The sequence below is a fragment of the Folsomia candida genome, unplaced genomic scaffold (genome assembly GCF_002217175.1).
Source record: "Folsomia candida strain VU population unplaced genomic scaffold, ASM221717v1 Fcan01_Sc001, whole genome shotgun sequence".
Classification (NCBI taxonomy): Eukaryota; Metazoa; Arthropoda; class Collembola; order Entomobryomorpha; family Isotomidae; genus Folsomia; species Folsomia candida.
Genome location: NW_019091193.1, coordinates 8,094,275 through 8,109,388, shown reverse-complemented (window position 1 = coordinate 8,109,388; position 15,114 = coordinate 8,094,275). Strand labels below are relative to the sequence as shown.

Here is a 15,114-nt window from a genome sequence, read left to right as displayed (position 1 = left end):
CTGAAGAAGAATATTTATTTGTCGAAAGCTTGGTGGGGTGGAAGCGGTACAGTCGCCCGTAACGTAAAAAATAGTTTTTTAATAGCTTACGGCAATAAATTTTGATAAGTATCAATTATTATCATTCTCATATTCACTTATTTGCATAATGGGGGAGAAATGGGACGATCAAACTCAAAAGTCTGATCTGTTCCCCAAAACAGGGACAAAAACCCAGGCAAAACGCATTTTCTCACTTTTCTCACGTTTCTCGAGTTTATCCGCATTCCGTCTTCAGTTGTCCTGTGCTCTGCCCTGTGTGCAGTCGTCATCGTCATTTAGTCGTCTAATTATTTTTCCGTCGCTGGATTGATTTCTCACTGTTCAGCTTGCACTGGAACTTTAAACCAACCTGGCTGCGCTTGACGACTACAATTTTGGTAAAACGTTTCATAATTTATTTCGTGACCAATTTTTTTCTACAGTGGGAAATGTGGGAATTTGTTTTTTTTTATTTTGATCCGAAGTCATTGTTTTGCTTGAAAATATCCTTTAACGTATGTGATAAAATCTTACTAACAATAATTAATTTCAATTCAACCTGTTGCTGTGTGTATTGCAGATTACAGTTGTTTCGGTTCCTTCAACAGTAATCGTCATGTCCAGCGGGTATTTTTTTTGTTTCTCAAAGTAATATATTAGTATCCTACCAAAACTTGTTACTCCCTACATTTATCACGTTTAATTTTTAGAAAAACTACTCGTCGACCGTTAACTATAACTCGACGGCGGAAGGTCGTTCAATTTCTCCAAGCAAATCAAGAGATGCTGGACAACATGAATGATCAGGATGTTGTAACTGCTATATCGGATCATATTCAAAAATCAGATCACTGGATTCAGCATTCCGATGTGGAACGTTGGTGGAACCAACATGGAGCACAACTGTTACTGGCACGAGAGACACTATATTTACATTAAACATTATTTAAAAATCAAGCCATATCTTATAATTTATTATTGACATTTTTAGGAGGCTCGTTGTAGTCCATCACCTCAGCAGCAGCAAGCCCTTGTCCAGTCTGGAAGTGAGGTCGCCTCGCTTTCATCTCCACATGTTGCAGAAGCAATCCTGCCCACCACGCTTGATAATTCAATCCTTATCTGCTCTGAAGGATCGATCTTGCAAATCCCAATTCAGGCAAATGCACATATTGTATTTCGAAGAAATTCAGAAGGCCAGTCGTTCATGGAAATCAGCGATCCAACAACTACCGGTAAAACGAGAACTCACTTTTAAATTAGGTCAGTAGGGATATGGCTTATTCAATAATTACGTTTTAACATGGTTGGGAGACAGACACAGAAAATCCAGACTCGAACCAATTCGCCTTGTGCAACGAGATAGAAGTGGTGACACCGGATTAAACTAAAGGTTTCGACTACTATAAACTTCTTTCATTATTTTGTTAAATTTTATTAATTAATTGAATGTTTACATTATGTAATTCATGAAATAAAATTTATACAAGTTTAGTAAAGAGTTGCATATATAGTTGAAAATTATTGAACCACTAACCATCTTAAATTATGTCCATATTTATTTTTAATTTGCATGCACTCTATATCGTTTGGTTTAGAATTTTGTGACCGGCCTATGTTTAACCCATTCTTGAATCCTTGGAATAGCGTAGAACGACTCGTATAAAGCCACAAGTTCAAGATATTTTTCACCATGCTTATCGCGTGTGAAATCAAGGCCATGTGAAATCTTCGCGTCGTCGATCCTGTGCACCAAATAAATATCGGCCCAACTGAATTTACCCCCGACCAGGCAGCAAACTCCGTTTTGTCGTTTGTTCTCTTGCAAAATGTTCTCAAATTTTGACAGGTATTTGCCCCTCACCGTTTCCAACACCTTTTCCTCGATAAGTTTTAACTTTTCGGGTTCAGTTTCCGTGTACAATTCAAATAGAGCTACATACGCATGTACATATATATTAGCGTTAAAGCCAAAGTCTACTTATGTAGATATTTACAATGGAAAATTATGCATACCTTCAAATAAATCTGCACATGCATCCACATACTCGTCGCATACGGCAGATTCGAATTCATTTGACCCTCTTAGACCACATTTGTTCGCAATATACCTCCCGATTGCCAAGGATTGAGCTAATTTACGGGTTTCTTTTCCATCTTGACAAATTTCTAGCATTGGAACATCTCCCCAAGGACATTCTAAAACGCATAAATGTATTAAATCGTCCCCAAAACACGAAATATTGAATGCACAATTTCAAATGACTATTTTTAACTTACTCTCTTTAATTTCTGGTGGTAGCTTTGAGTCGATACTTGTACATGGATATCTAATGTCGTCAAATTCGACTCGACTGTACTTGAACATCAGCCGAATAGGTTCACCCAGTCCTCGGACATTGAAATCGTGAAGTTTATACATATTAATTGAAAATATAGTTCTCTTTGCGTTTGATCTCGTATCTGCCACAAATGCGACCAAACCTGGTATACACGTGGCTATAAATACTCCGACCGATAATTACTACTTAATCAAGTTTCACCTCGTTTAGTACAAAGCTGAATCATGTCTCAACCTGACATTTACTATGAGTTTTGCGTATTGCATAGTACCTATTAATGGTACATATTTCATAGATACATACATATGTATATATGTACACATACATACATACATATGTACATTCACGAAGTGCTACAAAAAACGCTGATATTGTTATCCAAGTTATTTAACATGACTGGAGGGGTACATGAAATATTGACCTTGAGTCAGTTAGTGATATAAAACTATTGCCTGGGACAATATTGATCAACATTGTCTGATTCTTTATTGTCATTTGTCACTAACATACACAATATTTAGCGAATAATGTGTGTATGTAGAGTCTACGCACATTATTCGAAGTAAAAATATTGGGGAATGTTTAATTGATCATAATTTAATACTACTCCAGACCATAATAAGTTTAAGTATTTTTTTTTACAGAAACACTTCTTTTACGTATAATAAAGTATTTCGTTGTCCATAAGTACTAGATTTTTCCAGAAGTGAGAATACGCGTCAAGATCGCTTTAAAATTTAAAATTAAGTAAATAAGAACTATAAATTTTATCGATTCGTAGCCAACCACAATGTCTTGCTTTTGCTGGTCAACCAAGCCTACGTTTGTTTCAAGATAAGATTTTTTCTTAATGTTCAATTTGGATTGCATTATGATAAGAGGAAGTATTCGGGAAAAAAGGTATTAATTGTGGTTGCAAAAAGTATTAAATTATATATGACTAGCGAATAAGCCCGTCTCCCGCCGGGCCAGCGATAATTATTAGCTACAAATGTCTGCCGGCAACGAAATAAAAGTAAATGTTCCTCATCGAAATTGATAGTAAAGATACTTTCGAATGGCGCGTAAACTCAAAATAAATTAAATTCACTGTCTCTGGACATTACTGAATAAAGAAAATTAAATGTCTAATAATAGTTATCTTCGAAACAAGTAATTCCGCAAAAAAATATGCACACTCGCTGACCTCGAGGGGGGGGGGTCCGATTGACCCCAAAAGTTGATAGGATCATCGTCCTGGGGTCATATATATGATCCCGAAAACCGAGTTCGATTATCTCGATCCGTTCTCCCATTATCCTGCTGACGGACAGACTGACAGACAAACGGATGGGCAAAGTCTTCGCTTAAGAGGGCCTCACTCTATAATAAATTTTATCTAATTTAGGCTTTAGTCATGTTGCAATGAACGAAACTTATAAATGGCCATGACGGTGGTTCATTTTCAAATTATCACGTGTGCAGGAACAATATATCCTAATCTCAAGCTCCCAAGTTTCAATAACACCAGGTCTAACATGCCACAGATCTAACATACATATAAGTACATATACATATATATACTTACTCATCACTTTGAAATTATTGATACTATGGTTGTAAGGTAATACCCATGATTTGTATGTAGTTCATAAGCACTTGCTATAATACTGAAGACTCCAGCAATATCTCATCCCAGTCTGCAACGCATCATAACCCTGATTACTTGTACTTTCCCAAATAATTTCAAATTTCTGATATTCATATTTGTACTACGAACAATCCCTAGTGCAAAATTATGGACCAACTTATCCCAGCCATCAATAACCTACAACTGATTTTTAAAGCAACCGGTGCCGAAGAGATCAAACTTCCACAAATTGTAGTTGTGGGGTCACAAGTATGAATTAGATATACAACATATTAAAATATGTGAGGTTTTCAAATAAATTTTCACCATTTTATTTTACATATATTATGCATTATAAAAACAGAGCTCTGGAAAAAGTTCTGTTTTGGAGAGTTTCGTGGGTAAATCTTTCCTACCAAGAGGTACTGATATTGTGACGAGATGTCCGATTATCTTGCAACTTCTTAAAGAGGAGGACAATGGTATGTGTTTTTAAAGGCTTGCCATATTTCCATAAAAATTAACGCGGAAAATCAAAGTTATAAGCGATTCTGCTAAAGGGGAAAGCGAGGCGACGTGGAAATATCAATTTGACCATGAACCAAACGTGGAGTACACAGATACCGAAAAAGTGCGACAAGCACTTGAGAACAGGATGGATGAGCTAACCGATCATAAAGATAAAGCCATCACAGATACTCCAATCATTGTTCGAATTCGGTCACCAAGCGTAATTCCACTCACAGTGGTTGATCTTCCAGGAATTGTGCATGTGAGTATGGTCCAGGTTTACCATGCACTTACATTTTCACTTCACATATATACACTTACATAATACAGTTTGTATTAATTTCAAATTGTTTGATATGATAACTCACAATTTATCATAGTGATCATAGGTGAAGCCATTTACAACTTGAATGAAGTGATTCATGTTTGATAAATTATTTTAGAAATGTAGATTAGATGCTTATTTACACTTTCAAAATCCATTGTGCTGAATTTAAGACACGAAGGTCGTTACGTTTTCCCATATATCAAGTTAGAACGCTTAGACACATGATTGCAATTTTTATTATCTACAAACTAAAGAAATGAATACGACTTTCACCTTTTAAAATGAATGATTTACTTTCACAGCTTAAGATTGGTGATCAGCCGGACAACATTGAAGATCAAGTACGTGAACTCATCATGAAACATATAAGCAACCCGAATGCAATTATTTTGGCCGTGAATCCAGCCAATGCAGACATTGCAAATGCTGAAAGTGTTAAACTGGCTCAACAAGTGGACCCAACCGGGGAGAGAACGCTACTCGTCATCACCAAACTAGACTTGATGGACAAAGGGACCAACGCTACCCGCCTCCTTTCTGGAGAGATTATCAAGGTTAATCATGGCATTGTTGGAGTCGTGAACAGATCTCAGCAAAACATAATAGACAACGTATCAGTTGAAGAGGCTCTGCAAAACGAGAGTCGTTTTCTAAAGAAAAATTATGCATCGTTCAAAGACAAAATTGGCTCTCAATTTCTTGCAAGAAAGTTGAACCAACTTTTAATTCAACATATCAAAACGTGCCTCCCTAATTTGACGGTAATTCATAACAATAGTTTATTTAGTAATACGATTGAATTGTAATTTGTATGCAATCTTCGCCTCAGAAATATGTCGATGAAAAAATCCAACACCACAAACGCGTCATTGATCAGCTAGGACCATTGGTAAAGGATTGTGAAAAGCAGAGCGTACTGGAAGAATCAATTATTAAATTCTTTGAAAAATTTCACCAAACTACAACAACAGGCTCGCTCGCCATAAAGATTTCGATCAATGCAGACGAGTTGAGTAAAAAGATTCGAAATCACAATAATAACATCGAGGGGAAAATTGATAATGAGATCAGGGATGCGCTAAAAAACTACACCAATTTTGAAGGATTCGCATCCCTTGAGGTTTTAAAATTCAAATATATATATGCATATATTATATAACTTGTTGTATGTATTTATATCTAATATGCAATGAAACACGTTTGCATTTACTTTTAGGAAGCATTTAAGAGCGTGTCAAGAAATAAAATTAAGGAATTGCTGCCAGTAGCCATTAAAGAGGCGCGAGTCATCCATACACTCCTAAGTGAGTCGATAGACTTGTCCCTAGAGGAAGGGGTAAAGTGGCCACAGTTGAGTGTCCTTTTATCCCACATCACCAAAATTACTCTAAGAGGGCAATTAAGTGAAACTGAGAAAATGATCAAGGAATACCTCAAGGTGCAACGATGCATGATTTACTCGCTGGAACCCAAGTTTAGAGAAATGACAAAAGTAAGAAATTATGATGGTTTTGAAAATTTGGCTTATTGAAACTAGGTTTTGAGGTAGTTGGTATAAAGTATAAAAAATTTCAGCGAAAGTATACACACATGCATAAATCGCCCTATTGCTACCACGCCCAACGTTATCGTTTTTTAAGTTGTCCCAAATTGTGCATGGTTACAAATTATTTAATATTTTTAAAATTTCCAGAAAATTTTATTCTCCATTTGTAAGTATCTATATGCACGCTTAATCATTGATATAATTTCACTCAATGTACATATGCAATGACTTCAACTGCATCGGTTTTGACACAGATTTTTCACTTTTGTGTATGTATCTACATACCTAAAGCATAATACGTAATACTTTATGATAAAGTGGATGTTCATATCATATTACTAAAAAACTAATGTATGTAATACTTAGGAGTGGGAGCGTCAAGAATTGTCCACAGGTGAACCGAACTACGAAGCGATTGATGACGAAAACGTGGATCTAAATAATAACTTGACCAAATCATCAATTAAATTGGTTCATCAAGCTGCAGTACTTCCTCTCACAACTCGAGAAATAAAGCCCAAAACAGTTGACTATTGTCGCCACTTAGTTTTGAAGTACTGTCGCATTATTCAACACGAGGTTGGGGATTTCTTACCAAAGCACTGTTACTACTTTCTATACGAGAAAAGTGTAGAGTTGATGAAGTCTGAGATTGTGAGAAACCTACTTTTTATGTGCATTGGAAGTACAAAATTACACTGTCAACTGTGTCTTATTATATATGTATGTATTTCGTGCCTAGAGAAAGCAAGTTGCTGGAAAACATAGCACCCTGATTTCAGAGTCAGAGAGTGTTGCATTGAATCGAAAATACACGGAGGAAATGCTTAGTGTAAGCTCCCTAATTGTGATCGATATTTACTTGAATGTAAAATTAATTTTATAATTGTTATTACACGTTCAGAAGCTGTACAAGGCTCAAACTGTCATTGACAGTTTCCGGCACTCGGTGGATTTCTCTAGCGTTATTAACATCCAAGAATCTGACACGGAGTAAATTATTTTTGGAAAAAACCATATTGTAGTGGTTTTTTTTTGATAAATGACTAAATAACCTTGCTAAATACAATACAAGTTATTAATAAAAAAAAACAATTTACGCAAAATGTTGCCATCTCTGGTATATACATCCTGACGAACATCTTTCATCAACCATTTTCCCCAAAACACGTAATAAAGTGCACAGAACTGCTGATGCGTTTATTTCGAACAAACTAATCAGTCATGATCAGCTACATATTTAGCGCATGACTTCACTTTATACAAACAAATTGTCAAATCAATAACAAGTCGTACTTTTGTTAGAATTTTACGTCAATACAGCATGTTTTTATGCGATTTTATCCTTTTTTTGTAAAAATTTTAACAATATTTAGAATCTGGTTTGGTATGGAAAATCCCAAAAATGTGAAATTTAATCCTTAGTTGTTTTGTTGTTTAGCGTTTTAGGATGATGATTGCATCTCTGTTGTTTTCAATAGCTTGTAATTTGGAAGATTGATAGCTGTTAATGTGGGTCCGGGTTAAACATTACGTATATGCATATTATTAGTAAATTTACTAATATACATATATATGTAACACGATTCGTTTCGTCACTCGCTAACTGGTTTGACATGTCATTACACATGTCAAATTAAGAATTGCAAAACTGGACCAAATACATTACTTATGTACGTACACTAATTGTAAGTAAGCCTCATTCCAGCCATCTTCAGAGTTAACAAATTTAGGTAAATACGTCAAGTTGATTATGTATCGAAAATCTAATTTTATCAGCAAATCCAAATAGCCCATCTTGGATTCAGCATCGCAATTTTCTTTCCCTCCCACATTCATTACACGTACGCACTAATTTATAGAGATTACGCAATTAATTAAAATCTGCGTAGTCAAAAAAACAATGCATAATGTGCTTCACACCGACACAAATATCACTTCACCAAAATAAAGTAGTAAAAATTTAACTTCTGAATAAATTAGTATTCATGCATAAATTTTTACTACTTGTTTAATTTTTTCGTTCAGACACCTCATCCCATGACTCAAATTTCCACGCCTATAAAACAAGACCGTCAACCGTTTTTTTGCACAATGGTAACAAGCCTTATGTTTAACGAGCCCTTACTCAAATGAGACCATAACAACAAGGGAAAACAAATAAATCTGCATTTTCGCAGTTGTCAAATTACCCATGTGACATTTACCAATATTTACTAATACTAATACGATTAATATGTTTTTATTTCCAAGTTTTAAACCAAATGATGACAAGCCCATCAACTACAAATCTCAATACAATTATTACTATGACAAGGCTTTTGCTGATAGCTCACTAAACGTGTTTCATTTGACAAATAACTATGTACTCGTAATCTGATCATCAATGCAAGTATTGAGTAATAATAAAATTACTGAGCATCTGTAGTTATGTAGCTTAAGTATTTATGTGTAGCACATATATATGCATATATATCGCCTCCTTCCTTAAACCACTTTCTACAGGTGCGTTTATGCTTCACGTCACCGTCACGTCCTCCTCCAAATCCGATTTTTTGATTGGTTAAAATTTTTAATTGTCGTAGTGATAATTTCGTTCAGCCAATCAAAAAATCGGATTTGAAGGAGGACGTGACGATGACGTGAAGCATAAACACCACTTACCTTATAATACATGTGTGTATTTAACCCATTAAATTATCCAATCAACATGATTTGGCTTTAATCAAATCAACTTTTTTTGCGTACTTATGGTTTTGCCTCGCAAAAAGCTTCACCAAGTTCTTTATTAAATCGTAAATTGTTTGTCCAGTTCATCTTCTGCGATGTGCATAATGCATGAACATTTGTTATGAGATTGTGATCGATGACGACGGTGTACATACATAAATACATTGACATACTTTATGTATTTGTATGCATCCATGCACTTTTTCAGGCAAGAAAATATTATTATGCACGTATGAATGGCTCTGTCTAACCATATGTGACATTTAGTGATGGACACTAAATCTGTTGTTGTTTGGGTTATTTGAAACGTTAGTCACCCAATCCGTCTAAAATATGTATATTTGTGGAACCGATCTTGAAACGCTGGCATCTTATTATACGTATTTCGCATTAGTGTGATGACGAACTCGCGTAAACTGGTCTTAAAAAAGCCAAGTATATTGACTCTCCTTGACTTGCTGGGATATTTTGTGGCGTAGGTAAGGACTTTCAGGAGATGATGATGACGGGACTACGGATGAGAGTACCGACCGACCTCCGGTGTATAAAAGGCCCAAACCACTCCAGAGAAATAGACGCATTTTTAACCTCAAGATAAATCCACCAAAAGAGTTGTCTGACAAGTTTAGTAAAACGCAGTTTAAGAATATATTTACTTATGAAGCACGTGCTACAGATACGCACTTTGTGAATTAAATATTTTTGATACAGATTTTTAACTTAGATTTAGTAATACAAAATTAAAATTTATTTTTTAAATATTTAAACAATAGAAAATTTTAAATTTTAAAAATGAAGAGACATAGAAATCTTTATGATTTAAGTATACACTTTACCTTCATAGTAATTTTTATTATATTAACAAACCAAGTAAGCTAAGATACCCATTTTATATAATTATCAACTAAATAAATGAAATCATTTGAGCCCGAATCTCTCAACAGGTTTCCGGAAATCCATTTCCTCCACCTCAACAGCAACCAATGCACTCCAGTTCCTGGTTCTTCTCAGGACCACAACTGTTCCAGAAAAATATTCCACAACACCAGATGCCCGGATTCAGAAGTGTTGGAAACAGCGGAAGCTGTCACCAGATGAACATTCCTTGCTCTGGACACACTGAAGATTCTTGCCTACGATATTGCCATCAGGTAGGATTTCCATACGGTTCGTGTCAAGGGACCTGTTGTCTTTGCTCACATTCGGCGTTGTTAGGTAAATAAGCTTTGAGTTGGAGGCAGGTTGAGATTTTTCTTTAATTAATGCAATTCACTGCATAGATCCACCAAAGGAGCAAAGAAACTCGTCACCACCACTCTTGCCCAAAGAGCAAGTCTCACTTGGGGACGATTTGCATACAGCAGAATCTAGAAATCCAATTCAACATCAGATCCATCCAAATCGGATTGAAAGTTATTGGAAAAACAAGAATAATGTTGCCAAAGCAAATGCCAACAATAAAAACATCCCACAAAAGAACGTTACACAATTTCAACCCCCCTCGTCCGTATGCAGGACAGAAGTATGCTCGAAAGCAGGTAAAACACTATTTGTATTCATAAAAAAGCAATTTGAAAAGTAAATAATACAAAATTAATTGCCAGCCAAACGCCTCCAATTCAACATGAACCTAAAGGCGGACCCCTGTACCAATTTTTACGAGTATGCTTGTGGTGGTTTCGTGCAAAGAACGCAAATCCCACCCGACGAGACGGAAGTCACACCGTTCACAAGTCTAAGGAACAAAGTTTCCCTACAACTAAGAACTTTGTTTGAAGAAAAAATACACCCAAATGAACCAAAACCGTTTAAATTGGCCAAAACCTTTTACAATTCTTGCATGAATACAGGTGAGTTAAAATGCAATTACCAAATACAGAGGTAAAAAAATGATAATTAATCAGTCGTTTATTCTACCCGACTTAAGACTTACTCAATGTCCTTGGGACCTCTCCCATGCAAAAGGTCCTTCATAAATTCGGAGCTTGGCCAGTTTTGGACCCTTCGCCCAAATTCTTCTCAAAGGATCTCTTCACGTGGTCTAATTATGCAGTGTGGTTGCGAGAGTTGGGATTTTCCCATGACATTTTTATCAAGATTTCTGTAGACCCGGACATTAAAAATGTTAAGCGAAGAATTATAACGGTACGTTTTTAATGTTTTACACTATCCTTTACTGCGCAAATTTTAAAAAACTGAAATTACATATTGTTACCTGTGTATTAAGGTAGGGGAACCAACTCTTGGTATTTCCCGTGAAGTTTTAATCTCTGGCCTGGCCGACCCCTCCGTCGCCGCTTATTACAACTACATGATTGACACCGCTCTACTTTTCGGAGCCACTTCTAGACCTCTCGTGGAGCAGAAAATGCTACAAGTTCTCAATTTTGAAATTGCTCTTGCTAAAAGATTCCATCGACCGGAAGGGACTCGCGCATCGGCGTACTATGTGCCCACCACAATTGCAGAAATGGAGGCAAAACACCCTTCCACGCCGTGGCTAGAATTGTTCCAGAGAATTGTTCCCGTTAAGATTAACTCGAATGAAGTTGTCATCATATCAGCTCCTCATTATTTAGATGCATTCTTTGCCCTGATTGACTCAGTAGAGACAGAGTAAGAACTTAAATATTTGCTTAGATTTAATTTTATTATGGAAATTCATTTAAAAAACATACACACTTATACAGAACTCTTGCCAACTATGCTGTTTGGAGGCTGGTCTCTTCCTCCATGGCGTATTTAAATACCCCTGCTCGTCAACTCCAACTCAAATTCTCCGCAGTCACTACGGGTCAAAAACAAAGCCTCCCACGCTGGAAAGAATGTACAGATATCGTGGCGTCGAGCATGGGCAACGCCGTGGGAGCAATGTATATTCGACGATATTTTCCACCCAGTGCAAAATCCGAGGCAGATGAAATGGTTCGAAACATTCACACTGCTTTCCTTCACATTTTAGACGAGGTCACGTGGATGGACGCTGCCACGAAATCTAAAGCGAAGGAGAAGGCGTTAGGGATGAGTGTGCACGTTGGCTATCCGAACGAGCATTTGAGAGATGATACAATTACTGCGCTTTATGAAAGGGTACAAAGAAATACATTATTTTGTATCATGTACATATTTTTTATAATTGGAAAATCCTTGCAGTACGATTTCAAGGAAGATGATTTCTTCGGAAATGTCCAAAATTTGGTGGTGGCCGCAAATAATTTGGCATTTGGAAAGTTGAAAGAACCAATCGGAAAGAATGACTGGGTGATTCATGGAAAAAATTCTGCAGTGAACGCATTTTATCTTCCGTTAGACAACGCCATTCGTAAGTTAACACGCTTTTGTAAAAAATGAGTTCATGTAGGAATCACAAGTATTTTACATACTGAACAGAATTTCCTGCTGGAATTTTGCAAAACCCATTTTTCGACAGTAGACGCCCTCGATACATGAATTATGGAGCGGTCGGCTGGATAGCTGGACATGAAGTATCACATGGATTTGACGACCAGGTTTTACTTAAAAAATTACTTTATTTGCATACTAAAACGGATAAAATTATTAAATACTAATCATAATTAACTTTCATCTTTTGCAGGGTCATCAATTTGATAAGGATGGAAATTACGCCAACTGGTGGGACCCTTTCACCAAATCAACCTACATCACTAAGACAAAGTGCATTATCAATCAGTATGGAAGATTTAGTCCGGCTGGATCTGGTTTGAAGGTATCGTGGATATATTTGATACTATCAAATTGATAGCAAGTCAAAACTATTTTAATAAATTTCAGCTCAATGGTATAAATTCACAAGGCGAGAATATTGCTGACAATGGTAATTCTCAAACATATATACTTTTCCTAAAATCACATTCCTCTAGTCTGCTAAAATAATATTGTGACAATTTATGGGATCAACAGGGGGAATAAAACAAGCTTATCGGGGATATCAGTCATGGGTTAGAAAAAACGAACTGGAATCGGTGAGTTTACAAATGAATGAAATATCACTCATTTTAACTAACGTTCCCTCCACTCCTTCCTCCCACAGACCATTCCTGGTTTTGAAGGCTTCACGCCCAACCAACTCTTCTGGATCTCTGCGGCGAGCAATTGGTGCAGTGTTCACAGACCTGAGAGGTTACGAAACCACATTTTAACCGGGGTACACTCGCCCGGAGAGTTTCGGGTCAAAGGAACATTTGCAAATAATAAAGATTTTGCGAGAGACTGGAACTGTAAGGCTGGATCTGATATGAATCCGGTCGACAAGTGTGAAGTATGGTGATTCTTAATTCTTAGTCTGAAAACCTATACACTTAAATATTATTAAAGGAATACTTTTAATAGATTTACTAGAGATATATACATACTCTACTGAATATATGTTTTTTTATACATTATTATTATTTATATTTGTAAGCCAGATATGGAGTAAAATTATAATTTATTAACTTTCAAGTATTATAGCAAACAGGATTTATGTTAATCACATTTGAATACGTATGTATGACGTAAGTACGTAAGTTTGTATAGTATAAAATACATTAAATAAAATTTAATATTCGAATTAATAGGTTCTAATACCAGAATTTTTCTCAGTTTTTATACATGTCTTTGTACTATATTACAAATCTTTAGTTTGCAGTTCATATAGATAGAAACATGTACATATACACAATCTGATGAGTACATAAAGATTAATAAATTTAAAATTTAATTCTACAGAAATAATTTTGCAGAATTTTGACTCTGTTGCAATCAACCTGGTACTAATTGTACTCACGTGCATAAATGTTCAATGTCTTTAAACGCATAACCTTCCTACTAACCAGAATCTGCAGGTTTATTGACCCTCTGCTTGGTCAAGGTCAAATATGTACATAATTAAAGACCAGGAAAAAAATCAAAATTCGTAGGCAAATTAATCCAGCAAAGCAATTCAGTTCCTTCGCCACGCTCTTCACCAAATTACAGCCTTGACATGAGAGGGAAAATAAATTGAGTATTTCTTTAAATAAATGAACACTTGTGCACAGTCGTAGTTGAAGATTCTATGCAATAATACAGAAGTAAAAACTGCATGTCTTGCGTATTTTTAAATTTTAATCTAGTCGGATCATGGAGTTTTTGGAAACCAAAATAATTTACAAACTGTTAAGTTGTCCAATAGGTCCTTACGAGGCTCTCCAACATTACGCAATATTTAGGGAAGCTTTATATCCTCAGTACATCACATGGAATAGGGCTACATGGAAACCATATCCAACACCGATATCCAAGCTAATCCCGTGGTTCTCCATGTCTTTCATTTTATTTATGGCAACGATGAGCTATTTGTACTTTGTGCTACGGGAAATAATTTCTTACGAGAAAGATTCCGACATGTCGATAGCAGCGAATTTAATGTTTTTGCTTTGTATTTGTGTCAGTGGACTCGATATAGCAGTGATTAACACTTTTGTGTTTAAAGTGCACGAAATATGCTTCGCGTTGAGCAATCTGGGGAGCACGAAAATGATGGCCCTTATTCAGGGTAAGATTTTTAACCGTCAGGCATGAAAAATTTTGTTTACCTAAACTACTTTTTACATGGTTTTGGTTATGGTACTACATATTTAATGATTTTGATCAATAGGAAATACTGACGACGGACCAATTACACCGATTGTAGGACTTTTATTAAATATGATGATTCCTTTTCCAATTATCAACGGATTTTTAATGTGCATCATTCCAATTTTCATTGACAACATTGACCCGACCTATTTTTGGTTTCGCCACGCTCAACGAATATTTCCACCCACTTACATACTTGCTTTAAGGATCTTGCTCCTCTTCATCATTACAATGCATGGGAGCATGATCATTTTTCCTTGCATTATATACGCTACAAATGTCATATTATCACTAGATACCAATTTAAGAAAGATGGCCAGGCACACATTTGTCGGAACATAGGATACTAGGAAAACATTAGGATCCTCAACATCAAAAATTACTACCCGGTTTGGTGAAATGGGTAATT

At 35.9% G+C, this 15,114-nt stretch overlaps 4 protein-coding genes across 4 annotated transcripts; 3 read left to right on the top strand and 1 right to left on the bottom strand.

Annotated features, from left to right (window-relative positions):
* Positions 1–255: 255 nt before the first annotated feature.
* On the top strand, positions 256–1,442 carry LOC118439298. The gene is made up of 5 exons (XM_035860499.1): positions 256–419; positions 602–648; positions 732–933; positions 1,013–1,256; positions 1,340–1,442. The coding sequence occupies exons 2-5, from the start codon at positions 638–640 to the stop codon at positions 1,405–1,407; spliced, it is 525 nt and encodes a 174-aa protein (XP_035716392.1). The 5' UTR covers positions 256–419; positions 602–637; the 3' UTR covers positions 1,408–1,442.
* A 141-nt stretch (positions 1,443–1,583) lies between these two features.
* LOC110841967 (glutathione S-transferase) lies at positions 1,584–2,853 on the bottom strand. Its single transcript, XM_022087668.2, has 3 exons — positions 2,302–2,853; positions 2,038–2,220; positions 1,584–1,956 (listed from the first exon to the last, which is right to left on the bottom strand). The coding sequence occupies exons 1-3, from the start codon at positions 2,441–2,443 to the stop codon at positions 1,616–1,618; spliced, it is 666 nt and encodes a 221-aa protein (XP_021943360.1). The 5' UTR covers positions 2,444–2,853; the 3' UTR covers positions 1,584–1,615.
* Positions 2,854–4,007: 1,154 nt separating this feature from the next.
* LOC110858769 (dynamin-1-like protein) lies at positions 4,008–7,462 on the top strand. Its single transcript, XM_022107642.2, has 9 exons — positions 4,008–4,242; positions 4,337–4,454; positions 4,533–4,744; positions 5,113–5,571; positions 5,640–5,930; positions 6,027–6,302; positions 6,723–7,010; positions 7,099–7,188; positions 7,261–7,462. The coding sequence occupies exons 1-9, from the start codon at positions 4,141–4,143 to the stop codon at positions 7,351–7,353; spliced, it is 1,929 nt and encodes a 642-aa protein (XP_021963334.1). The 5' UTR covers positions 4,008–4,140; the 3' UTR covers positions 7,354–7,462.
* Positions 7,463–9,445: 1,983 nt separating this feature from the next.
* On the top strand, positions 9,446–13,811 carry LOC110846651 (neprilysin-2). The gene is made up of 13 exons (XM_022093471.2): positions 9,446–9,956; positions 10,031–10,301; positions 10,367–10,624; positions 10,691–10,936; positions 11,014–11,231; positions 11,314–11,702; positions 11,777–12,176; positions 12,240–12,408; positions 12,477–12,595; positions 12,682–12,813; positions 12,879–12,921; positions 13,008–13,069; positions 13,138–13,811. The coding sequence occupies exons 1-13, from the start codon at positions 9,879–9,881 to the stop codon at positions 13,372–13,374; spliced, it is 2,622 nt and encodes an 873-aa protein (XP_021949163.1). The 5' UTR covers positions 9,446–9,878; the 3' UTR covers positions 13,375–13,811.
* The last annotated feature ends 1,303 nt before the right edge of the window (positions 13,812–15,114 follow it).

What these genes read in the sequence shown, in the direction of transcription:
- LOC118439298 (XM_035860499.1), top strand. An exon ending in ATGGAGCACAACTGTTACTG is followed by an intron (nt 934 to 1,012) that starts GCACGAGAGACA and finishes TGACATTTTTAG; the next exon opens with GAGGCTCGTTGTAGTCCATC. An exon ending in CAGCGATCCAACAACTACCG is followed by an intron (nt 1,257 to 1,339) that starts GTAAAACGAGAA and finishes GTTGGGAGACAG; the next exon opens with ACACAGAAAATCCAGACTCG.
- LOC110858769 (XM_022107642.2), top strand. Translation starts at nt 4,141, where the DNA reads ATGGACCAACTTATCCCAGCCATCAATAACCTACAACTGATTTTTAAA. An exon ending in TTGTAGTTGTGGGGTCACAA is followed by an intron (nt 4,243 to 4,336) that starts GTATGAATTAGA and finishes TTATAAAAACAG; the next exon opens with AGCTCTGGAAAAAGTTCTGT. An exon ending in ATCTTCCAGGAATTGTGCAT is followed by an intron (nt 4,745 to 5,112) that starts GTGAGTATGGTC and finishes TTACTTTCACAG; the next exon opens with CTTAAGATTGGTGATCAGCC.
- LOC110841967 (XM_022087668.2), bottom strand. Translation starts at nt 2,443, where the DNA reads ATGTATAAACTTCACGATTTCAATGTCCGAGGACTGGGTGAACCTATT. An exon ending in ACCACCAGAAATTAAAGAGA is followed by an intron (nt 2,221 to 2,301) that starts GTAAGTTAAAAA and finishes TATGCGTTTTAG; the next exon opens with AATGTCCTTGGGGAGATGTT. An exon ending in ATGTGCAGATTTATTTGAAG is followed by an intron (nt 1,957 to 2,037) that starts GTATGCATAATT and finishes ATGCGTATGTAG; the next exon opens with CTCTATTTGAATTGTACACG.
- LOC110846651 (XM_022093471.2), top strand. Translation starts at nt 9,879, where the DNA reads ATGAAGAGACATAGAAATCTTTATGATTTAAGTATACACTTTACCTTC. An exon ending in TTAAGCGAAGAATTATAACG is followed by an intron (nt 11,232 to 11,313) that starts GTACGTTTTTAA and finishes CTGTGTATTAAG; the next exon opens with GTAGGGGAACCAACTCTTGG. An exon ending in CACATGGATTTGACGACCAG is followed by an intron (nt 12,596 to 12,681) that starts GTTTTACTTAAA and finishes CATCTTTTGCAG; the next exon opens with GGTCATCAATTTGATAAGGA.